A 25,664-nucleotide genomic window follows, 5' to 3' on the forward strand; every position below is an offset into this window, starting at 1 on the left:
ATTTCAAAATTAAAATTAAGTGTCAAGGTCTTTAATATTAGTTAGCAGTGGAAAGTTAAAAACAAGAGTATCAATACCTGCATTGTGAAATGTGTCTACCCATCCCCCATCACCATCATCTTCTTCTATAATTGCTTCCAGTTCATCTGAATACTCCATCTGTTTACACCGCTTGTAGCATGGCACTGTAAAGATCAGCAAACTCTTACAAGTAATAGGATAATTGCAATCAGATACTAGACAGAGCTGAGAAATTCATGCTGCAAAGCATTCTGCAGTGAATAAGCTTCCCCCAGCCCCTATTTGCTCTCTGTGGTACAAGGTTAGGGGGTTTTTGTTTTGTTTTTTTAATAGGTTAAAGATACAAATTTAGACAAAATATCTTTACATTATACAACTTCAGTACATTTAGATTAATATTTTAGGATATCCAACCTTAATTATTCACATGAATTTAGTGCAGGGGAAAGCAAGACGATACTTGGACTCCAGTTAAAGAACTGGTACATTCCAGGCAGTGGTCACACAAGCATCTTACATTTTTCTGCTTCCTGTCATTGTGCTTCAACCCTGACCTGTGAGGGTCAGAAGGGAGTTTGAGTCTCCAGATTTTCTGAGACTGCCAACTATTTGGTGGTATCTGGGAACTACCTATCCATTTGTTTCAGGCATGTCACTGAACAGCTTTTAGTCAGTGCAGATCTTGGCTGAATTTGAACATGCAACTTTTACTGGTTATCTGCTGGTCAGACTTCCACTTAAAATTCATCAGTCATGTAAGTGACAGATCAGTTTGTCACCTGAGAAACTGCTGTTAACAGTAACATGGTTATTTAACAAGGTTAGTTTACTGTGGATCATATACATATGCAAATGTTCAAGTCGTGCTTTCTAAAATGAGGCTGTGTCTACACTAGCATTTTTATTGGCAAACCTTGTGTCAGCCGGGGGGGGGGGGGGGGGGGGAGACACACTCACATACCCCAACCAACATAAGTTGCACCAAAAAAGCACCGGTGTGGACAGCGCTGTGTCACCAGGAGACCATCTCCCACCAACATACCTACCACCACTCGTTGGGGGTGGTTTAATTATGCCGACAGGAGAGCTCTCTCCTGTTGGCATAGAGTGACTACACAGAAGATCTCACAGTGGCACAGTAAAAGTTTGTGTAATAGTACTTATCTGATTTAAAGGCAAAACTGACATTTTCATTAATATAAACAGAAAGATGTCTGCAACACTCAAAGCTAGCCCTGGAGAAGAGAATTAGTACACAAGGGCTACACTTCACAAGCGGACTGTAGACCTTCTACAAAAAATAGGGCATGGGGGCAGGGTCCTCTAGTTTTCATTTTGACATTTCCCTGGAAACTGGTTAGTAGGGTGCTCTGTGGCATCTTTTCTGCAAGTGTTTAACTTAAGTCAGAGGTTATCATTATACTGTGGACCCAGATGACAGAGCAAAAAACGTGGAATCTTGGATTTTCTTCTTCTGAAGAGTGACCAGGAGAGAAAGAACACCAGAAGACCCCACAAAAATTTCAAGTACATCAGTTAGCCATGCAGTCATTGCTACCGCCTGCACAGCAAGTTTGTTGCAACTGTAGCCAGCACTGGGGCGTAAATAATTCAATTATGTCCTCTGCAGACCATAAGGCATTCCACTGGCCCACTGAGGATTTCAAGTCTCCAAAATGGGCAAGTCAAGTCGAAGCGTGGAATGCCATCTTATGAGGCCATAATTCCTTCTCTCGGGCCTTCAATTACATAGTTTTTGCAAGCCAGAACTGAGGGGGCTACATTGGCATTTCTGCTATAAGCGAAGTTTGACACAAAAGACAGTATTTCTTTTGTGAAAAGAAAGCTTCCCCCATAGTTGTGGCACAGGTACAAGTTTTCCTCTTTTATAGCCAGTGGGGCAGTCAGCACTACCATTATACAATGCTTTAATTTTGTGACCATCAGTTGAACTTTTTCACAGCAGCATTCTGCAGTTTCACTAGTCTGATAATCTGAGTTACACAGTTTGCATGAGATTAAAAGTATAAGTGTTACCATGTAAAACATTTTGGAATACCTTTAGTAAGCCAGGAAGAACCAGGAAATCCAGTATTCGGGAGGGTGAAGGAAGAAGAATTTTAAGTTAAAACTGCATGCTTGCAAACCACTGTATGTGGAAGGCGGGGGGGAGAGGAGGCAGAGAATTAGAGGAAGCAAGCAAGCAAAGAGAAGGAGGGCTATTTAGTAAGTGTTTCTGCACTTGAAGTTTTCACTTTCACAATGCAAGCTGCAATGCTGACCCCAAGCATGTATTTATCATTATTCATGCTCAGTGATGACAGATTCTGGATACTCAAGTTCAGATAATCTGCTGCTTGTGTCACTACAAAATTAAAATGCAGAAGATACAAGGGAAGGTTAGTTTCCATTGTCAATTTTATGTAGAGGGTAAAATTTGGGTGCACAAGCATGTTCCAATAGGCCTACAATTTTTCCCTAAGTCATTCACAAGAGCTGTACTGCATTCAACTCTACTAAGAGCCATTCTTACCATTTTTAGTTACCAAAAACTGTTTGTCTGTTGGCAGATAAGCCTTGACCTTTAATTCTTCTCCTGAAGCCCTTGAAAAAAGCACACCACAAAAAAGTGAAAAACTTGTTTTGTAGACAAGAACACTTCTATTTTCAGACTGTGTGGCCAGAAGACAAAAATACCACCCTCCTGCTTCTGTTTGAGATTAGTAACTACCACACATGTAGTAGCAGAACTTGAGATATACTGTAAAAACTACCTACCTCTTTGCAATTTGAAACATACCAAACTGACCAATGAGGTGATCCCAAGTGTGAGCAGGAAGGGGCTGGGAAGAAGTATATTTACAAGCTTTCAGCAGAATCACCTCACAACCTATTTTGACTCTTGACATGCTGACAAATCTAAGTCTACTAATTGTATATTGCCCACGTGCATTAGTTTTTGGCTTGAACAATAATAATCTAGACACTAAATGTTCTGTTCTAACCACTAACCATTTCATGATTTATTTTTATGATGCAAGACCCTGTTAAAATGTACTGAATACATTTTTTGTACATTCTCCCTGCATTCCAGAGAGGTAAAAAAAGCCTTCTCAGAGCGATTATGGCATGTATATTCAGAGACAGACCAGCATTTTCTAATCTATAACTCAGCTGGATATGTACCCATGATTAAATTTAAGTAGTGTAAGCTATTGTTTTTAATATGTAGGTTACATCAAGGCAATGACTTTGTAAGTAGCTCCTTGTAGTTAGTAAGTTCAGTGACTCTCTGCCACCATGACAGAACATGATCTCAAGACTTCAGATTCCGCATAATCCATGGAGCCAAGAACGGCCCAAGGGAGAATGAGCCTGCTATTACCATTAGAAATTGAAAGTATTCATACCAGAGTGGTCGGTTTTCTCTACTGCCTCAGAGAAACCATCCTGACTGCAGCTACAAATGGTGGCTAATACAAAAGCCTCCCCCACAAAAGTGAGTGTAATTTGGATCATGACAAAGATATCAATGGCATGGGTTCTACTGCCAGAGTTTATGTCTAGATTTAGTTCTTATCTACATTAAATTGGGATATACATTTGCATTAGATGCAAAAATGTAACAAGTTTTTTGTCATGCTGTTCCTCTAGCTTTCCACACCTCTAGCTCTTTGTGCTTCATTCTCTTTTACTTACCATTGCCAAGTAGGACAGTGGTGAACTAAATGGTCTCCAGCTGCCACAAACTGTTTGGGGCACAAAGAAAAAAAGTGAAATGCTGATGTATGCAGTATAAGGAAACTCTTACAAACTTGAGCAATATCAACATTTCAGTTGTACAGAGATCACATTTTTGTAAGTGTTCAGTGTAATCTTCATAGCACTTCATGCTTTAGAGATGCAGTGAAAGAAAAAGCATCTGTTTCCTCCAACTGGGGTAGACAGACACTGACTGATTTCTTTCATCTCAAGGAACCATGCAGTAAAGAGAGTCATAACTGCAAAGATGGACAGAACTTCCAAGAGTTTTCTCTATACCTTATGGCAAACCTAAAAAGGTTTATGAACATTTACCAGGCTAGATAAAATATACTTGGTCACTCCACCATGAAGACAGCAGTGAAAAAAAAAGCTAGTTTTATTTGTCCATGGGGCAAGTTTACTCTCTCCTATATCAGGATTTGACAAGACTGCTTTATTAAATGAATGCTTGTTATAGTTAGCAGTACAGGCAAATGTCAAGCCAAATTCTACTTAATTTGTGTGAAAGCTTTTCTTCTTAAAAAAAAACAAACCCAAATGGAAGTATTTCCCCATTCTCAAATTTTAACTACAGTAGAAGTTCTTAAAAACATTTCCCTGCAGTGTTCAAAACCACACACTGCAACATGAACAAACAAAGTGAAACTGACATCACTTATTCACTGTTAAAGTTGAGAGAAATGCAAAAAGCGAGTAAGTGGATACAAGTATTAAGGGCATGGCAGTGCCCAGAGATGCCAATCATGAATGGATATCAAAGTGTGCTAGGTGCAATGAAAACATGAAAATAGGTCCCTGTCCTGAAGAATTAGATTTTAAAAACTTCCTTTTAAATAGTAACGGAGGTAAAGACATTTCTTAATTATGTTTCTAGTATATTTTAAAAAACAACTGCATTTAAGAGTGAATATTAATGCAGTCTGATCCAATCATTTGTTTGTCCCTTTATTTTGTTCATAATGGGAAGGAACAGCTGAAGTTTTAAAGCCATAGTGAGTTTGTTTTGCTTGTTCTTTACAATGTTATTAGTTTTGCAAATGACTTACACATCTGTTGTTCCAGCTGCTTTCCCATTTTCAAATACTACTTCACAGTAACATGCTACTCAGCTGACCAAAAGCCATTGCAGAAGGCTTCACAGGCTATAGTATATAGATTGGCTAACCATTTTCTCTCCATGTGCTCCAAAAACAATGCAAGTCAGCCTAACAGAAAACCTCACATCTGTTTAGTATGGACAATAGATTTAGTCCTTGGAATAGTAATTTCCTCTTTCTAGGAAAGTGTCTGAAGACTGACCTCTATTAAAAGTAAAGTTTTACCGCAATGGGGAAAACAGTTAAAAAAAATCAGGGAAGATCTATAAAGCCATTCACTCATACGTGAGAACATTGTGTATACTGTAGAAAACCGCTGCATTCTTTATAATCCTATACATGTTTAAAACACTTGAATGGATTTGTCAAGGCAGCTAACCTTGGTGCAATGATTCACTACTTTACGCCTCTGACCATCTGCTTTACTATGGTCTGTTTCCATAGAAGAGACACCCTGTTAAAGCAGGTCTCTCATTGATTCTTTTTGATCCACCTGCACTCTGGCATGGATTTATATCTGATGCTGCAAACAGCAAAGATTCCCTCCATAGTGCATATAGCCAGCTGACCCATAAGGGAAACCCCTTCTAATTAGACATCCCTGTTCAGCTTTTCCCCCACAGCTGATAGGGCAAAGTGTCAGTGGTTCAGTTATCTAGAATTTTTTTTGGGTGGTCGCCATGAAGTTAGAATAAAATAAACACAACTACCTCAAAAGATTGTTTAGCACTAAACAAATTGGTTCATTCTATAGTACTCCAGTGGGCTAGCAAAAATGATCTCCTCTGGCACATAGTGTAGCTCAGTAGAGACGTTTCAGATGCCAATATTGGGATATTTCTGCCTCATTTATCTTCCTATGTTATTTGTCTGTCTTGCCACCACTATCTTCATTTTTGTCTGATTCTGTTTCCTTCCTTCTCTCTGCATTTGTTTTTACCATACCTCTCTCCTTCATCCTCCCTGCTCCATTTTACTCTTTTGTAGTCTCTGCGTAGACAGTTTCAGAGACAACAACTTCCAAACACTAGCCCTTTACATAAGAATGGGAAGAGGAAGAAAACCAAAAAACACCATTGCATTCGATACAGAGAAGAAACAGGCCAGGAATTTGTAATCCTTGTTTCCTTTTACAACAGACTCCTTTATAAGCTGCTACTGCAAGCACTTACTGGAAACATGGCTAAACTAGGGGCAGCATATAGAGGAGTACAGAGAAATGCTTGTGCATGGCAGGTGGCCAACAATATGTTGTGACCCCACCACATACTCAGCAGCAGGGGAACAAAACATATGGTGGAAAGCAAGGGCTGCTTTCAGCAAGCTCGGGTGGTCCCTGGATTGTTTAAGGGAGGGGAAGTTTTCGATCCAAAGAACTCTTTCCTTCTCCGACTGCAATGCAGAATGGAGCTGACGACCCAGGAAAACCAAACCACCTAAACAGTGTTCAGAGAAGGGTGGGTTCTCCCTCAGCCTATATTAGGATGCCTAGGGCTTACGCCCAAACACCATTCCAAGAGGAATTCTGTTGCTGACAGACTCCAACAGCAGAAATACCTTGCACATAGTAGTAGTAATCACATCCTCAAATTTTCACCAAGTTAGCAGTTGCAAGAGCCAATTTAAGATCGATTATAATGTTATGGCAACTTTTACCACAAATTATTACTATTTTAATAGCTTCCTTAAGTACATTTTAGGAGTTCTCAAAACTCACCTCTTCAGGAGTGATGACTCCAGTTTCTTTAAACTTTGACTCCTAGAATAAAGACAATTCAGAAACATTTACATCTGTTGATATTTGAATCCCACTTTCCAAGGCTGAAGAAAGTCTGCTAGGCTCTGATCCTGCAACTGTCTCTCTTTGATGATTCTCAAACTGTGGGTCGTGACCCCAAAGTGATCCTGTTTTAATGGTGTTGCCAGAGCTGGCTTAGACTTGCTGGGGTCCAGGGCCGAAACCCAAGCCCCACCGCTCGGAGCCGAAGTCAGAGGACTTCAGCCCTGGATGGCAAGGCTCAGGTTACAGGCCCCCTGCCTGGGGCTGAAGCCCTTGGGCTTCGGCTTTGGCCCCCCCCAACCCTGCCTGTGGGGCTCAGGCTTTGGCCCCTTCACCCAGTTCAGTGGGGCTCGGGATTCAGTCCCCGCTCCTGGGCACATAGTAATTTTTGTTATCAGAAAGGGGTCACGGTGCAATGACATTTGAGAACCCCTGCTCTAGGTAGCTCTGTGCACCAGCTTGAAGGCAGTTGTGGGGTCAGTACCCTAGTTTGTAGCCTACCTGCAGCCATTTTCTATGGCACAAAACATTAGCAAGAAAGTAGTTCTTTGCAGAATCCAGAAGGTTATCAGAACTGCCACATAACCAAAGCATATTTTTCTGTAATTATAAACAGTTCAGTTGGCTAATAGGAGAAAAGGAGAGCTCCTGTGATCAATGCTATACTTGCTTAAGAGGCAGAAAGCCAATCAGAACCAGGCACTCTCAGCCATGATTTCAGTAACTGCTCTAAGTACTAAACTAAAAAAATATTAACATAAATGCATCAGTTTGATATTACAAAAAGCAAAGAAGTACAGAAATGAAGAATGATTGTTCCCACTGCCAATGTGACTTGTAGAGAGATATTATTTGCTTTTTTGGTGTATATATTCATTCCTTTATTGTGCGCCATGTGGAAACAGTTCTGAGTTTATTGATTTTTCTCATGCTGTTTTCATTAACTTGTTCTCGGTTTGGACAAAGTACATTGAAATCTATAAGATTTCAATGTATATTTTTGCATTCAGACAGACATCTAGAAAGTTTAAGTGTAAAAAACAGGTGTAATTCATGCTCATGTAAACCCAGAATATACAGAAAATTTTACACTTCAGAAGAAGCAACATCAGCACTGAAAGACGAGAAGTTCCCCCCCATCATTTTAAGACTACCCAAGAATGAGAGAACTAGTAGTTATCCGTATTTGGGATGTGCCACCCACCACCGTAATATTTGAGGTGGATTTCCTTCCTACTGCCCTGAACAGCTCTCAGATTTCATTATCAGGTCTCAGGCTTATTTCAACCAGTACTCTGACTCTGGGCTACAGTTCCATTCTGTTCAATCCTCCAACATCATTCAGTCTTCAGATAAGCATACATTCTACTGCCTCCACTGCCAGAGGCAATTGCCATAGATGCACAGCATGGGGCATAGACTAAGTCTGAGGATGTCCAAATTGTCTCCTTCTAACAAGGGAGCTGAAAAAAGCACTCTCTCTCCTCCCCCCTCCAAAGATGAAGGAAAAAATGTAAATTTAAGTGCATGATTCAGATGAGACAGGCAAAACTCTTGTTGTACCACAGAGAGACAATAGAATATCAACACTGCATGCCAATGAAAATTCTCCTTTTAAGAGTTTGGGATAATAGATAAATCTGAAGACTTTACGGCAGTGCATTGTGTTACCGTATCAAAGTCTCAGAATGCGATGATCTTAAGACTTGTTCCCAAGGTGCATCATACAGCACATACAAGTCTGGGATCCTGAGAGTGGGAGGGGCCAAAAACAGACCAACCTGACAGACCTTGTCAACCTGAATCCCCTGTCAACCTAGTGACATGTAAAAAGCTTAGCTTCTTTAGAAGCCAAGGCTACATTATGCTGCATTCCTAGTGGGTATTTTTAAAATCCCATCTATCTGTAGTAGAAAGAGAGACTGAAGCAGAGGCCTGCCACAAGGCCTGAATCAAAGTCAGCAAAAGTTATGCTTTGAGCAAAAGTCAGGCTCTCTCAAAAGCAGATGCTTGCCTGCAAGTTCACTGTTCGGTACATGAACTCGACGCCAGTATTGCTAGCATTGCTACAATACACTGTTTATGTAAATACATTCCAGCAGGCTAGGACAAGAACACCCCAACCTACACACGATAAGATGGTTTGACAGAAGTGATGTTTTGTCTGAAACATCAGGAGAAAGGTACAAGGGGGGGGGTGGAGGGAGTAATAAACGTCATAAAATATGTAAGGTGATATGTAAGTTGTTTATCCCAGATGGTTTGTTTCAGTCTATAAATGCTGGAATGCTTCACCTTAAACCTTTGTCCAGCTGCTGGTCCACTATCATGAGCAAACATGTATTAAGTTTACCTGTAGCACATATAGGAAACCAATACTGTGCTTTGTTGGCAATAAACCTGGCCACGCTCCATCACCACTGAACAGAGTCTGTGATCTTCTTGGGCAGTTCAATTAAAGTCTGCTGTGTGAGCTATCTTGTCAGAGCCTGTGCAGCACACAGAGAGAACACACATGCAGCCAACAACTGACACCACCATTCACTTGGTTTTCAGTTGTTCTGTGGCATTCCAGTCTCTCACAACAAGCTATTCAAAGTGCAAGGATGGTGTAAAGCACATCTTCCTTTAATACAATGTGTTACAGTCGTTAGATGGAGAAATTTGGGGTTAGAATTCCTGGGTTTTATTCCTAGCACAGCAAGTGACCCACTCAGTAAACTCAGACAAGTCACTTAACCTCCCTGCGCCTCAGTTTCTGCCTCTGTACTCACAGACACAGTGATAGGCAATGTTACAAAAACTTTTCTAAAACATGGACAACACCATAATATTTACTTCACGGGGGAAGAAAATCTGGTTCATGAATGAAGAATGCTATAAAGTGGTCTACAAACAAGGATCTCTGATGTGAAGTACAAAATATGTTAGGAAGTTACATTATAGAAGCCTGAACTGACCAAGAGGATTGTGGTTTTGTTTTTTCCCCTAAAAGGGTCCCAGTAGAAACAACGCCTCTGAAAGTATGCACTAAACATCTGAAAGCAAAACGGTCTTCACGGTTTTCATTACCTGGACTGAGGAAAATCCAGAGACTAAACTGAGAGCAAGAGAAGAGAATGGGAATTTTTAAAAAAAATAATCAGTTTTAATACAAGGGATTATTAACAATAGAGGCAAGAATACTTTGTAGTACGACAGCTACATGTAACAAAGAACTAACGGGAGAGAAGTACCTGCATGCGTTACAGCTACATAAAGCACAGAAGTAGACAGAAGTAGTTGCACGAGCTACAAGGGTTTGGCAAGTATTGGGCTAGGTCTCACACAGCAACTGGATACCCACACAGGCACAGGTCAGCTGCAGTGGTTTAGCTACTATGTAGACATAGCCTTATTTAAAGGCCTTGCCTACGCACAAAAATTGTACTGCTTGAACTACACCAGTATGATAAGAGTGGTACAATCATCCCACCACCCTCCCCGGAATGTGGACTCTGTTATACTCAGGTGCTTAGATCAGCATTTTTTTCTATAAAGGAAGGAGAACAAGCTATCGTAGTACAAGTCACCTAGGGTGACCAGATAGTAAGTGTGGAAAAACAGGACAATTTTTTGGGAGGAGACGAGGAAGGTACAGCTGTGTATTAGACAAAGCCCCTAATATCAGGATGGTGCTGATGACACCGGGACAGCTGGTCACCCTAAAGGCACCTTTCCTCCCATGAAACTGCACCTAGGCGAGTACAACCCCTAGCGTAAACATCTCGGTGCAGAACAGTCACGCCCCTACCCAACACGGCTACACCGGCACCAGAACGGCCATCGCCCAGCCCGGTGAGCCAGCACCCGAGGGCAAAGCACCCCCCTGCCCACCTGCTGCCTAGCTTCGGGGGCAGGCCGGGCGGCTGCCAGTGTCCCGGGCTGCGGCCGCCACCGGCTCCCTGCGGGAAGGCGGCGCGGGCAGAGGCTGCCCAGCGGACGGAGCCGGCTGGGGTCCGCTTCGCGGCTCTGGCTGGGACAAGACACGAGCGGGCTGCGCCGCCGCGAGAACCGCCCCCGGGAGTGGGGGTGGAGGGGTCCGACCGGAGCAGGCGGGTCCGACCGGAGCAGGCAGCTCCGGGCCCACCCCCTCCGCTCGGGGGGGGGGGGGCGGCGGCGCCACCGGGCCGGTACCTTGAGCACGGGCGTGAGGTACTCGGCCACCTCCAGCGCCTTCCCCTTCACCGTGTTGATGACGTTCTGCATCCTGCCGGCGCGCGCGCGAGGGTCCCTAACGCCCACAGCCCCGCTCGCGCCTCAAGCCTTCAGCAGCGCCCGCAGCCAGCCGGAGTCACATGACCAGTTTTCCCCACACCCCCCCCCCCCACGCACGTGACACAGAAGCCTAGAGAAGGGAAGGCTCCGCTCACAGGTTTATGCTTGCGCGGCAGATTGCCGGCTGGAGCCCAGAACGCGCATGCGCACGTGAGGAGGCCGTTTCCCTGCGCGCACGCGTAGACAGGCGGATAAGGAAGAGGAGAAAGGACGTGCGCAATAGGTTGCACGGGGGAGGAATCACATGACTGTATGGGGGTGGGTGGTTCCCCTAACACGTGACTAAGCAGCAAGGGCCGGGCCGGGCCGGGCCGCTAACTGTCTGTCACTGCGCGTGCGTGTCTGAGTGGTAATGCTGGGCGAGGGAGCTTCCGCCGCCTGGTGAGCTCAGGACGGGGAGGGGCGGGGTCTGGGAGCGGTGAGGGCACGTGCCGAGGGGCCCGCGATGCGGCGTCGGACGTGGTGGCGGGGCCGGCGCGGGAGCCCTGGGGAGCGGCGCTGCGGGGGCGGGGCTGCCTTGGCGCGTGAGCGCGCGCGCGCCCCGCGTCAGCCCAGAGCAGCCGGCTCCCCTGGCCCGGGTCTCGCGCGGGAAGCGCCCCTGGCTTCGGTCCGCGGCGATCGGCGTTGGCCGCATGTCCGGGCAGCCGGGGCTCGGCGCTCCCCTCTGGCGCCCCGCGGGGGTGGCCGGGCCGCCGGCGGCGCCTCCCGTCTGTACTGCAGCAGGGCGGCCGCCGGGAGCAGCTCGCTAGGGTGAGCGCCGGGCCGGGCGCCTGCTCGTGCCACGTCTCTCTACCCACGTTCCGGGCACCTGCAGCCTCGTCCCTACCGACACCTGCTCCGGGCCGTTTGCCGGCTTGGCTCTTCGTGAAACAAAGTCTGGGGCTTCCCCTGCTCTGTGTCTTCGCAGCTGCGCCCGTAAGAAACAGGAGAGGGTTTCTGTCTTGCATTCTTGTTTCTTAATCTCGGTGCTTCAGGTAACTCAATTCTAGTAAAAATAAGTCTTGATCGTGTTAATATATGTTGTTAGTGGAAAGAGAAAAGGAGGACTTGTGGCACCTTAGAGACGAACCAATTCATTTGAGCATATTGGTGCATCCGATGAAGTGAGCTGTAGCTCACGAAAGCTTATGCTCAAATAAATTGGTTCGTCTCTAAGGTGCCACAAGTCCTCCTTTTCTTTTTGCGAATACAGACTAACACGGCTGTTACTCTGAAACCTGTGTTGTTAGTGAGACTGAGAGGTTTGTGTAGGGGTTTGGACTACTCTAGTTGGACTCTGTGGAAATGAATGAGATCCTGTTTCAGCACATGAGACTAAGCAAATTGGTTTTTAAATGTGACGTCATAAAAGAACAGGTAGATACCAAAGTATGCCATTCGTTTAATAGTTATTCAGCATTGTACAAACACATCCCTCTCCCAGCATTGCTTTTTTGGGTCTTCCACTGGAGCATTCGGTGCATGTTGTGTATCTCTTTTGCTGCTGCTCAGCGATTTTCCAAAGCAGCAATAGAATGAAACTATGATAGGGCTCCAGAAAGCAGTAAAATCATGTGTGCTTAGATATCGCTTATCAGCGTCTGAAAATACGTGTGCAAGATATTTTCATTTTGTTGTCCAAAGGGCATTGACATCCAGACAGCAGAATGGAGACCAAGTGCTGCAACCCGTCTCTATGGTGCTCCAAGTCAGCCTTGTACACCTTCCTGCTAGGAGGAGCATTTGTTACGTTGGGCTCAAGTCGTATTCTCCTGATGAAATATTCCACCAATGAAGGTAAGGTCGGATGTTTAATATATAATGTATTACGTGCAGAAATTAGAGTTTTCTACTTGGGGTAAAACAATGTAGATGCTGAGATTAAATCACTCTATTGCAAATATATTTACGAGGTTTGTTGTCCCATTCAAGCCATATGTTTATCCTTGCCTTTCACCTGAAGATTTGTTAGGAGCATAAATGTTTTAGTACAGATTTTGTTTCTGGGGGAGCAGTGTGGTCTAGTGTAGTGTTTCTCAAATGTAGCCACTGTGGCCGCATGCGGCCACTGGGGGCTTTTCTTGAGGCCACAGCCTCCTGGGCCGTGATGGGGGGGCAGGGTGGGTGCAAAGCAGCACCCCCTCCCCAGGGGCTACCAGGAGTGGTTGGGCCCTGCCCCCCTCCGGAGAGACACAAGCTGGAGGAATAGGCAGCCAGTGAGTTCCTCACCTTCCCCGGGGCAGTGGGAACGGGCTTCAGCCCTCGGGTGGCAGGCTCCAATCACGGGGCTTCGGGCTCTGTCACCTGGGCCTGGGGCTTCGGGCTCAATTCCCTGGGTGCGTGGTGATGGGCTCTGGCCCCAAGCTCATCGCCCCATTGCCTTCGCCTCTCACTGCCTCTCCCAGTGCCCCATCACCCGTGGCCCCTGCTGCCTCTGTACCTACCTCCCCATCCAAGGCTTAATTTGTCCCTGGGCTTGCCGGGGCTGAGTAAGTCTGTTGTGAAAAGTGATATTTGTATGTTTGTTAATATCACTTTTCACAGCACACACAGTAGCTAACAAGTCTTTAAAAAAAAAGGGGGGGCAACAAAAAAAGCAACAGAAACAATAAGAAAAATGAGAAGAATGTTCAAAACATCTTATTTGTGTTCTATTCTGTTTAGGTCCAATAAAGAATAGAGACAACTGTACACTATTTTTATTATTGGGTCTGTAAAAAGAAAACACCCTATATAGATTGCAATGATTTGGACATGTACCTGTGCATATTTATTTGTTTTTATAAAGTTAATTAAAAATTTTAGGAAAAATTTTCAGAGCAGCCACCAGCAAGTTGGTGGCCACACTCTGAGGCCACCAAAAAAATTGTTATGAGAACCCCTTGATAGTGGATAGAGCACTGGACTCGGTAGACCTGGATTCTATTCCTCATTCTGCAACTGATCTGCTGGGTAACCTTGGGCAAGTCTGTGCATCTGTAAAATGGGGGTATGGTACCTCTTTCATTTAAAGCTCTTTCAGATCTACTGATGACAAAAGTGATATAAGAGCTAGATGATGATGATGTTGTTGTGCATTGGAATCTGTCAGCAAAGAGAGTTTTTTCTATGCTGAAAACCTTCTTTTTAGCCCTGATGTGCCTGATATTGGAAGGTGCTGTGCCCTCAACTCCCACAGAAGTCAGTCTTTCAGGATCAGGCCTTTTGTTACTATATAGTATTGTGGCTGCCAACTTTAGTAAAAACTGACAGAGAGTATGTGTGAAACAGATTTTAAATACTTACAATTAAATTAAATACTTACTTACAATTCTGGCTAACAATGAAAGGGCCTAATCCTTGAAGTGTTAGCCAATTTAACAACCTCAAACTTGTAAAATTGTCAGTTGTTTTGTTTTGTGGGAGCAAAGCTCAAATTTACTTAAATTGGGAAAGTATGATTTTTCATCTTTCGGTAGCAATGGCTGAACTAATTGTACTCAGCTTTTCCTGAAGAATTCAAATTTGTGAGTTTGAGACCAAGCATGGAAAACTTCAGCCTGGAAAATGAAATGTTCAAGAAGTTGTGTGCCATTGAAAATATGGAGTATTTATAATTAAGGTCATGAACATAATCTTAACTTACAAAGTGTGCGTTGTTTATGGGCCCTGGTCAAAACTTTTTAATTGATGCATTTAAGTGGTTCTCATGGAATTGTGCTTTCTGTCGCTCTAAATGCGATTGGAAAAGTTGGAGGAGTATGACTGTTTATTTGCTATAATAATTTTGCTGAATTTCACAGATAACAAATACGATTACCTTCCGGCAACTGTGAATGTGTGCTCTGAGCTAGTTAAATTGGTGCTATGTATGACAATGGCACTCTGGATAACAGCAAAGGGTAAGTTCATATGGTTTAAAATCTGTTAGGAAATGTTCACCTTATATTTGACATTCCTCTGCTCTTGTATGATGGATTCAAATGTACAGTAATTGAGCTGTAGCTCACGAAAGCTTATGCTCTAATAAATTGGTTAGTCTCTAAGGTGCCACAAGTACTCCTTTTCTTTTTGCGAATACAGACTAACACGGCTGTTACTCTGAAACCTGTCATTATGCAAGGCACTGCATTTAGCCGTATGGAGTGGAAATCTATCAACTGCATGAAAAAACTTGTACAGATACAGACAGACATCATCTTCCTTGCATCTGATGAAGTGAGCTGTAGCTCACGAAAGCTTATGCTCTAATAAATTGGTTAGTCTCTAAGGTGCCACAAGTACTCCTTTTCTTTTTGCGAATACAGACTAACACGGCTGTTACTCTGAAACCAGTAATTGTACTATACACGTGGTGTACCATGGTGGAGCCTATTTGCAGTGGTAATGGGGAGCCTATTTGAAGTGGTAACTTGAGTTACACTCTGTACTCGATTAACTCTCTTGAGTTCGTGTAGCTTGAGTGACGGAGGTTACACTATGAAATAGTACAGAGCAATTGTATAAGCAGCACAGAATGATTGTGTTAGCAGCTGACAAACTCAAGCTGTAGCGTTAGTCTACACATGGAATTTATATTGGCATAGACCCCACTGTAGATTCAGCTATATTGACAGTGCTTCCATCAGTGTAGCTGACATTATTTGTGGAGGTGGTATTCGTACGCTAACAGAAAAAACCCTTCTATTGACGTAGACTGTGTCTGCACTATGGGACTGTGCTGGTATACTTATGCTGGATTAGTCTCTGTAGTGTAGACATACCCATAGTCTGTACACCTTGACAGGCAGCCAACTCAAGTTAAAAGCGCTATCATGCTGTACTGAAGGGTTTTTGTGTATGGATAGGTCTAGAGCTAGAGGGAACACTCAAGTTATAACTTGAGTTAACTCTGAAGTGAAGACAAGCCCTGGGTCTCTGATCTCTTCAGATCTTATCAGCTAAGCCAGGATTAGGCTTGGTTACCTAAAGCTGTAAAAAGTGCTGATGGTGACTGTTATGGCTCTCGCGATACCCAGGACTGAGTCGTCTTATTACCCTCTGGCTCCAGCTTGAGGGAGTCTTGCCTGTGCCGAGCTAGGCATCAGCTCCCTAGCCTGTCAGCCACTGAAGCACTCTCCTCTGAGCTGTGCCAGCCCTGTCTTTACCTTTCACATTAACAGTAGGTGCACCCTGGTCCCTCAGTCCCTTTGAGAGTTCCCCTGTGATATCCAGCTCCTGACACTAGCTATTCTCAGAGATCCCAGAACCTTTGCCCCCAAAGGCACAGTGTACTGCAGTTTACCAGTTTTACCTTAAATCCTCTCCCCTATATAATGTACAGCACTTAACGAGCACTTTAAAAGAAGATTAATTTAAGAAAGAATAGATGTTCCACTGGAAACGAGAGTGTGGTGGAAACAAATGGTTAAAATACAAAGCAAAATCCTAACGGGTGAACCTGGGTCTAAGTTAATTAATAATTACCTTTCCTATCTAAAAAAGTAGGTTCCCCCTGTCTCCCTCCTCCCCGCCCCCCCATAAAAAAAATTAAGTATTATAGTCAGTGGCTGATCTGGCTGGTTTCACAGATCAGGATCTAATTTTTCATATACTCCTGAACACTCCTGCACCTCAAGATGTTTCCTCCTCAGTAGAAGTATATAGAGTATTTCTCCATGCTCTGCGTTATACTGAAACAATCTTTTGTCTCTATTCGTAGGCAGGGTAATTCTCTGTCTGTTGTAGTGTTTCTTTTTTTACCTCCAAGTGGTTTTGATGGTTTGCAGTTACCTCTGATGGTTTTTCATTGAAAATCTTGAGAGGGACCAAGGCTAGACAATTGAACCTTCATCACTGGCTAACCAGGACAGGGGGTGACATCTCCTTCCTGTTTGAATGAGCCATCACAGAGACACATTCTCCCCTGGTGACTTACTCTGCTCCAAGTCCATAAAGCATACTTTCAGTATAACTACGTTGTTTCTTAAATATTGCCCATATAGGCATATTGCAATGGTTATGAATCTTGACAAGTTACAAGCTTTCCATAGATACCTTTATATATTACTATTTATGGATAATTACCCTGTAAAACATGTTTGCGGTAGTGAGTTTGTCAGGTCTGAGGTGAGTTGTTTGCAAAAAAACAGGGGATCCTTTGCCCAGGAGCCTCTGTCTCAGTGATTCAGTAGGCTATACTCTTCCTTCTGAGTCGATGCTGATTCAGTGTCCCAGCAGAATGCATGGTGTTTGGGGTACTTTTTTTTTTCTTTCTTTTCTTCAGGTGAGACATCAGTTTCTGATCACTTGTGGTCATTAAAGATTTTATGGTGATCTGCCTGAATTTCATTTTAGGTAACTATATTCTGTCAAGCAAAATTCTCCCTGTAGTTTGTTAGATACAGTATTCTTCAACCTTAGAAGGAAGGGAGTGGTCCTGTGGTTCAAGCGTAGAATTGGAAATGAGAATTTCTTGTTCTACTCCTTGGCTCCATCACTGTATACTTTGAACAAATCCCTCAACTACTCTGTTCTCCAGTTTTTCCAGTGTAAGTTTTGTAAGGCTTGTTTAATGTTTATAAAGCTCTTGGAGAAACTCGTAGGAAAGGCACAAGAGAATAGTAAATTATTGTTGATTGCATTTCCTTCTTTTCTACTCAGCCTCTCTGTAGCTTCTTCATAAAGTGAAAAAGATCAGTGGTCAAACTTACCATTTCATAAAGCAAAATAGTAGAAGACTGATACTTTTGTACAGGAGAGAACGATAGCCTTTTGCGACTTCTACCATTTTGTAATAAAGACTGAAAAGGAACTTGAGTGAAATACTGATTTCCACAAATGTTAATGAAAAAGCCAGGTTCAGGTAGATCATAAATTCAGTGCACAGCCCGTGTTTTAAAAAGCAAACCAAACTGAATATTTTTTTTTCACACGTAACTGTAGCACCCAACAAGCTACTGTATGAAAAGGGTAGATAAAACTGGCATGTCTTTCAAAATGGGTTGATTTCCTAACTGTAGTAGATTGACCTTTTTCCTCATAATCCACTTGGTATCAAAATATATATATAACAATCAGTACGTTTGACCCAGAAGCCACTGTGACATGTCTGCTACGTGCATTTACTTGAAGGCTCACACATGAAAGAGTTGGGCTATCAGCCTGAACAGTGTAGTTGGTATGTCACTACCTGTCAGTGTCAGCTGAGTAGAATTTCCAGCTCCCCTGTCACAGAAGATGAGGATGACACATGTCAGTGCTTGTGTGTCCTTTTTCACGTGCTTAGTAAATAAATGCTGTTTTTTAAAGTTCACATTTAAAGAATTAAAGCCTTTATAGGCAAATGTCCACACTGATAATGATCTAGAGGTGGAAAGACATATTAGGTCATCCAGTCCATATCCCTGCCAGTGAAGGTTTTCTACCTACTGCATGTTAGATACTGCTGTTTTCCTCCTTCAGTATATTTCCTGGACAGATCACCTGTCATTCCAAAGTGCTTTACAAGCTTTTACTAAGCAATTTAATTCTTTGATTTGGGAATAAAGTGTAGTCAGATCGCGGGGGAAAAAATGACACACCCCTGCATTCTAATGACTATTGATTAAGATTGCTTAAGGGTACATTTCTCTTCCAGACTTTCTCCCCTCAAATCTAATATAGTTTGAGGGGAAGCTCATTACCACCTCAGTTTCCTCCATTGACCTTCCCCTTTCCTTCCCCTTTTGAGCCTTTAAACACATCTCTTTTTCTCCTGTTCCTCTCATCCCCACACTCACTGCTATTCATTTTTAAAGTTACACTATGTTTAAATTACACATCCCCTGAACATTTAAGCACATGTAATTTTTTTTTTAATTTGTATTATCGTATCATGTAGGCACCCCCGTCATGGACCAGGATCCCAGCATGCTAGATGCTATACAAACCCAGAACAAAAAGGTGATCCCTGCCATAAAGAGCTTACAAACCATGTGTAATCTTGCATCTTCTCTCCTTCCTTGCTCTCTGTTTTGTTTTGTCTTTTTTTTTTATGCCATATCTTCATTTAGATTGTAAGCTCTCTGGGAACAGAGACTGTCTTTTTGTCTGTAAAGTGCTACTGTACTTTAGGTGGTATATATGCAGGTCTCTTACATCTTGGTTATTGTTTCAAATCTAGGCATGCTCAGTAGTCAGCAAAAGTCATTTCTATCTGACTGTCATTCTTTAGGCATCAATAAGGATGGGCAGTCTCATCCTAGTTCCTAGTCAGTATCGTGCAAAAGGACCACCAGCCTTCTTGATGGTCTCTCTGCTGAGGCAGAAGACCAAATGACTGTGGAGACTGAACTCCTCTCCTTCGAGGTTGTTGCTTTAGGTGCTCAGTTAAGGCAGATTGACAAGAGAGTATGGGGAAGCTAGCGCTGTCTTTGTTTGTGTTGTGTATCTCCTGTGGATTAATGGAAGAGTAAGGTCTCCAGGGCTGTCATTCTGACACCATTCATCAAACGCTACATTTGCTTTAAAACAAACAAAAAAAAGCAATTGCTATCCTGTAAGATGGGGATTAAAACACATTTCCATCAACTGGGAAAGTCTTTCACACAGATTTCCATCATTCTAATCAAGTTCATTTTACTGACTGATTTTTTTCCCCTTTTCTTTTAGAGGGACGTTCATATAGTGAATTTGGATGTACCTCCTGGAGGGAGTTTTGTAACTACATGAAGTGGTCAATTCCAGCCTTTCTGTACTTTTTGGATAACCTGATTGTTTTCTATGTTTTGTCCAACCTCCAACCAGTAAGTATACACAGACCAAATAACATAGCACTGAAATGATGCGAGTCTCTCTCTTGTTGGAGGTTTGCTAGTTGGGGTTTCATGGTCCTGCAGTTGATCTGTCTAAGGCTGTCCTGTACACAAGGACCATTTCTATTAATCCCTTCCATCCATCTGCCCATCGGATCCTGTTTTGTAGCTTCCAGATGAGAGAGAATCTTTCTGCATTATGTACTTCCTTCCTGATTTAGAGGTAGGGTTGAATGACTTCAAAGTGATGCAAGACTTGGTCCTTCCTCCTCCTTTCTTGAGCTCAGCATATCTGTTTGCTTTGAAGGTGGATTCCGGGTCCTGTCCCCCCATATGGCTCCTACCATTAATGTCTTTATACAATCTCAAAGTACAAACAGCAAAGAAAAATCTGAATGCACACCACAATTTAAATGACTGAATATTCTATGTATTAAAAATCTAACTCATGCCTGTGAGGGAAATTTATTTGCCCAAAGTGCTTGATTCCACTGAAGTTGGTGGAAGTTTTTCCAACTCTGTTTAGCCCAGGGTGAAATCTGCCCCATTGCGGAAAACCCTAGCAAGGGTTCTGTGCACCACTTAAGCCATTAATGTGGAACTGGCAAGTCATTTAGGGTCTTGTGTGGTTCCGCCTTGCAAGAGCGAATTTCGCCCTGAGTGAAAGGTCAGTCCCAATATGATCACTTTTTGCTATGGGGTCTTCTGACAGATGAACACTGTGAGTTGATTTTTCTTGGTCAGATTCTGTCTCGATAGTAATTTTTTTCCTGTCCTCTTTTTCTAGGCCATGGCTGTATTGTTCTCAAATTTTATCATTATAACAACAGCACTCCTATTCAGGATAGTGCTAAAGTAAGTAGCTATGAAAGCAAATAAAACATTGGGGAAGTTATGCTGGATTCTTTCTCTCCACATGAAGACTATAGTATTTTTAATACTCTGTATTTTCTGTAGTCTTTGGCTTACAAGCAAGAATAATGGCTTAGTGGTTTAAGTGTTATGGTAGGTATGAAATACTTAGCTTAATTGGAACCACAAGTTTAAATTTCAGCAAATTTGTCTCAGTCCTTCATTCTTCTGTAATAGATAGAATCATTATTGTATTGTAATTGTGTCTCCATTGTGAGTCATGGAGGAACTCCCTTGGCTCCTCATAGGCAGCTGGGGGAGGCACTTGCCTCTTTGAAGTTAATGGGAATTTTATCTGCTCAGTGGAGCTGAGATTTCACCCTCTCTCTCTGGGTTTGCCTGTGGTGTGGAGGTTTTCCTCATGCCATGTGTCACTTGTTTTCAAGATGCTGAACACCTGTCCCTGTACTCTAAAGGTTTGGGGTTTTTTGTCTCCACACAGACGGCAGTTCTCCTGGGTGCAGTGGGCATCTGTACTGATTTTGTTCCTGTCCATCATAGCTCTGACTGCAGGGACTGGAAGCAGTCAGCACAGCTTGGTCACACACGGGTTTCATCATGACATGTTTTTCAGCTCATCTAATCACTGCCTTCAATACACCAGGCCAGAGGAGGAGTGCTCAGGAGGAGACAACTGTACGGTAACCGGGTTCTTTTCCAGCTTCAAGTGGAATGTCACTGCTACCACTGCAGGAGCACTGAAACCTCTCCGCCTCGGCTTGGGCCATCTGCTGATAATAGTGCAGTGTTTCATCTCTGCTTTGGCCAACATCTATAATGAAAAGATCCTGAAGGAAGGGGACCAGCTCAATGAAAGTATCTTTGTGCAGAATAGTAAGCTGTATGTCTTCGGGGTGCTGTTCAATGGGCTGATGCTGGGCCTGCGCTCTGAGAATTATTGGCAGATAGAGTACTGTGGCTTCTTTTATGGCCACAATGTGTTCTCTGTAGCACTCATTTTTGTCACTGCCTTCCTGGGGCTGTCCGTGGCCTTCATCCTGAAGTTCCGAGACAATATGTTCCACGTCCTGACTGCGCAGATCACCACTGTGATCATCACCATCGTGTCCATTGTCATCTTTGACTTCAAGCCTTCTCTGGACTTCTTCTTGGAAGCACCCGTGGTGCTTCTGTCCATATTTATCTACAATGCCAGCAAACATCAAGGCCTGGAATATGCCACTCAGCAGGAGAGGAACAAACTCCTCAGTGAGATCTGGGAGCGATCCAGCGGGGTAAGGCTTTGAAATGCTCATGTCTCTGACTCCCTCTCTTGTAGACTTTTTACCCAATTGGCCGTTCATAGTTCACTACACTTGTGGGTGGACTCATAATTCAACCAAATTGTCACTTTCATTTAAATGACACAAGATCAATCTCAGTCTTGTAAATAAATTCTTGTTTTAGCTCCATACTTCTGTGTGTAGCTTCCTCTTGTTTCCTGAGGTCTGGCTGAAGCTTTACCTCTCTGCTCTGACCTCAGATGATCCTTCAGCCATCTCGGCTTGATTTAACATTTAGCATTTGCAAACAAATACCCCATCAAACCCAAATATCCCAGCATTATACAGGGGATTTGCCTAGTCTATTTTCACAGCCTAGGTTCAGCTAAATGCAGAAAGTAAACATACAGCATAAATGGGAGGAAAATAAATTAGATATTTAAAAAATTTTCAGTTTTAACAGTCTAAGATGTTTTAAGAAATTCAGGTAAGATTTTTTTTTTTAAAGAAACTCAGGTAAGGATATTTTTAATGTAAGATTTTTCAACATGGTAGTTGCCCCTTCCTCATGAATCAGTTCCTCCAGCCTCCTGCTATAATTTCTGTTCTTCTATGAACAAAGATCCAGATGCTTAGAATCTAGGAAAATCTTTGTGGGGAAGGGGCTTGCTCCCAGACTTCACATTCAGGTGAACTGAGAAATAAGTCTGCAGTATTTAGAATATATTTATGGTCTGTGAGCAGCAGAGGGCACTGTCTGTATTTAGTCCTGGGAAACGTCATTTATCCCAGAAAAAGGAGGGTCAGTGTTTCCTTGGAATTCTGCACAGTTCTATTCCAGGGTGATATTTAACAGTAAATAACACATGTAGTCACATTTGTAAAATCAATCACAACAAGAAGAAAATTTGCTAATGCTGTTAATATCTTCTTCCCCTCCATTTTTCGGCTCCTGTAGGATGGAGAGGAACTTGAGAGACTGACGAAAGCAAACAGTGACATTGATACAGATGAAGATGCCTTCTAGCATGAGCTTGTGCAACTGAGTGCTGGGTATTCTCCAAGAGAACAGTGTTATCATTTTAAAATATGGGATAGTCTCTTTTTTCTGAGTGCAACAGTTAAAACTGTTCGGATGGTTTTGTGATTCCAGAGGATTTGTATTGTGTTTTTAAGTTGTGCAAATAAAACGCAGCTCCAAGATCAGAATAGGGTGTGTCCAGGTTTGGGGCTGGGATGTCAGATGAGAAAAAATGAGTAAAGCCCATTGGATTTCAGAAGTTGACAAGGAAAACTAGAGAATTATCAGTTCGAGCCTTTTATATTAAGGGTCTTTTTCTCTTCTCACACTAGTGTAAATCAGCAGTTAATTCCAGTGCTGATAAACTGATAATAAAAGTGATATTAGAGGAAGGTTTTGCCCTAGCTTAATGATCTGGGTCACATGGGTGCTGTATTATGTATAATAATCCAGAACACTTGATGTCCTTAACTGTACATGTTTGTCTACCGTACGCTAGGGTTGTATGAAGATGATAATAATTCTCAATGGTGAAGGGCCTGATCCTGTAAACCTCAAATAAATGATCCTGACTCAGTTGAGAATAGTCCCATTGAATGGGCCCCTAACATTTGTAAAGTGCTTTAAAGATGTGAAGCATTATATAAGTGCTAGGTATTCTTATTTCCAGGGCTACATGTTCTTTGGTATCATGCACCCTTCTGCAGTTTGATTGAGGGATGATTCCACAGCTGCAGAATGAGTTTCCTCATTTCTGCAGTGATTTGCAGGTGTTGCTGCTCCTGTGTGTCCTGTGGAACATTATACCCAGTTATAAATACGTTCTGGTTTTTTGGCAATGTGATTAGTGTTGCACCGTGGCAGAGACGCTTTCCTGATATTCAGAAATACAAGCTTTTAAATAAACAGAGGATTCGTATACTTTCCTTTGGTGAAGTAATTTCATTCGTACTCTACCTGGAATTGCAGTTTGCCCATCACAAGACACCAGGGATTTTCATTCTAGTTCACTATAAAAGTAAGTTTCAGAGTAGCAGCCATATTAGTCTGTATCCGCAAAAAGAACAGGAGTACTTGTGGCACCTTAGAGGCTAACAAATTTATTTGAGCATAAGCTTTTGTGAGCTACAGCTCACTGCATTGGATGCATCCGATGTAGTGAGCTGTAGCTCACGAAAGCTTATGCTCAAATAAATTTGTTAGTCTCTAAGGTGCCACAAGTACTCCTGTTCCTTTTACTATAAAAGTAGTTACCTTATGTCCAAATTCACTGTAAGTGCATTTCACCATATCTGTAAATACAGCGTTTTAAATTTAAAAAGATAAACTTGGCCCAAAATTTAGATTTTTTTTTGTAAAAACAAGCTTTAAAAAACCAAAACCCTGAGAAATATTTCCATAGTCTTTAAAAAAAAAAAAAAAAAAAAAAAATCAGATGACTAGGTTCTGTTTAGACCAACATTTTTCTGCATTGTTTGCAGCCCAGATGCTACAAAACTGCGCTAGTGTGTGGGATGGTCTAGATAATACTTAGTCATGCCTCCGTGTAGGGGCTGGACTAGATGACCTATTGAGGTCCCTTCCAGTCCTACATTTTGATGATTCTGTGAGCCTGACCGTGAAATTGACTAGAAACTGTAGGGTAATTTGAAAGTCTACTATCATTGTCCAAGCTGAGAGAAATGGTGAAAAGTCTGTTCAGTTTTGAAAATGTTTTATTCCATGCAGCATGATCTGGCGGACTCAGCAACTCCTGAGTCTAATCCTTTTTCTTCCACTGCTTCAGCTAGTCACCTTGCCTCAGCCATTTCAGCTTCCTCCCTGAGTTTCCTCATTTGTAATATAGAGATAATACTGTTACCTACCTCATAGGTGTGTTCTGAGGATTAATTATTGAATGTTTGTGCAGTCCTTAGAACAGTAAAAAACTATACAGACACTTCAATGTGTTTCAGTAATCTAAGCTGTTACTAAGAAGATAAGAACACTTGTGTTTTGATTTTTAAATATAAGGCTAAATTCACTCCTGTGTTTCAGCTGCTTTTTGACACTGGCCATACAAAGCACCTGTAAACGCAGCTTAATTGGAGAGCCCCTTTGAATTTGGCTCATCATTTTTAACCTGACAGTATCCTTTCAAACATACCATTTGGGTTAGGGATGTATTCCCTATTACAGGTGCAGCTCTTGAATGTGAATAAAGAATGTGTGGCTTGACCATGGTCCAGATTCTGACTTTACCCCAATTTTATGCCTATGTAACTATTGGCTTCAGTGGAGTTCCTCCTTATGTATGCTGGTGTAACTGAGAGCAGAATAAGGCCTGTTGATTTCAGCAACTCACCATTATATTGCATTCTGTGTGAGACTGCTGTTTTCATATGTACTGGTGCCTATGGTATATGACTGCTTTGTAAATAGGTGTTGTTTTACATGTAATTTATTATACCTAATTGTAAAACAAGCCTGAATAAACTAAAGTTCATTATGAAATGATTGCATCACAAGTTCTTTCTTGTTTGAGGTATATTCATGGTTTCATAGAGGGGGCAGCAAACTAGAGTTACAATATTCCTTTTCTCTCCGTTGCCACTAGAGCTTTTAAATAAAAACAGAAACACAGTGTATTGTCAATGACCCTAGAACATTTGACAGCTGCAGCATGAGATAGGGTGCAGTACATAATGACATTTGGTTGTTTCTGTAAGGTAAGCGATTTAAGTATAATCTCTTAGCTATGTAGGGTTTCTGGGTGATGGGTGATGAAATTTTGCTGGAAGAAAATCTGGGGATGGG

At 42.5% G+C, this 25,664-nt stretch overlaps 2 protein-coding genes across 5 annotated transcripts in view; one reads left to right on the forward strand and one right to left on the reverse strand.

Moving 5' to 3' along the window:
- ATG3 (autophagy related 3) overlaps window positions 1-11,025 on the reverse strand; it is a 31,565-nt gene extending 20,540 nt beyond the window's left edge. The window contains exons 1-5 of the mRNA XM_073308301.1: window positions 10,840-11,025; window positions 6,601-6,642; window positions 3,721-3,770; window positions 2,555-2,625; window positions 78-185 (exon numbers count right to left, since the gene is read on the reverse strand). Of these exons, the coding sequence (XP_073164402.1) occupies window positions 78-185; window positions 2,555-2,625; window positions 3,721-3,770; window positions 6,601-6,642; window positions 10,840-10,911 (343 nt within the window). The 5' untranslated portion in view covers window positions 10,912-11,025. The remainder of the gene's footprint in view (window positions 1-77; window positions 186-2,554; window positions 2,626-3,720; window positions 3,771-6,600; window positions 6,643-10,839) is intronic.
- Window positions 11,026-11,260: 235 nt separating this feature from the next.
- Window positions 11,261-25,361, forward strand: SLC35A5 (solute carrier family 35 member A5). 4 transcript variants are annotated; one of them, XM_073308266.2, is made up of 7 exons: window positions 11,261-11,361; window positions 12,604-12,756; window positions 14,742-14,840; window positions 19,570-19,703; window positions 20,500-20,567; window positions 21,067-21,859; window positions 22,806-25,361. In XM_073308266.2, exons 2-7 carry the CDS (start codon window positions 12,627-12,629, stop codon window positions 22,872-22,874), a joined length of 1,293 nt encoding a protein of 430 aa, XP_073164367.1. In that variant the 5' UTR covers window positions 11,261-11,361; window positions 12,604-12,626; the 3' UTR covers window positions 22,875-25,361. The 4 variants fall into 4 exon arrangements, with proteins under 4 accessions (XP_073164367.1, XP_073164359.1, XP_073164378.1 ...); XM_073308258.2 differs by lacking the exon at window positions 11,261-11,361 and adding an exon at window positions 11,456-11,954; XM_073308287.2 differs by lacking the exon at window positions 11,261-11,361 and adding an exon at window positions 18,800-18,861 and having other exon boundaries at window positions 12,667-12,756.
- The last annotated feature ends 303 nt before the right edge of the window (window positions 25,362-25,664 follow it).

Source organism: Lepidochelys kempii, chromosome 1, assembly GCF_965140285.1.
Source record: "Lepidochelys kempii isolate rLepKem1 chromosome 1, rLepKem1.hap1, whole genome shotgun sequence".
NCBI classification, from domain to species: Eukaryota; Metazoa; Chordata; order Testudines; family Cheloniidae; genus Lepidochelys; species Lepidochelys kempii.

What these genes read in the sequence shown, in the direction of transcription:
- SLC35A5 (XM_073308266.2), top strand. Translation starts at nt 12,627, where the DNA reads ATGGAGACCAAGTGCTGCAACCCGTCTCTATGGTGCTCCAAGTCAGCC. An exon ending in GAAATATTCCACCAATGAAG is followed by an intron (nt 12,757 to 14,741) that starts GTAAGGTCGGAT and finishes TGAATTTCACAG; the next exon opens with ATAACAAATACGATTACCTT. An exon ending in CTATTCAGGATAGTGCTAAA is followed by an intron (nt 20,568 to 21,066) that starts GTAAGTAGCTAT and finishes GTCTCCACACAG; the next exon opens with ACGGCAGTTCTCCTGGGTGC.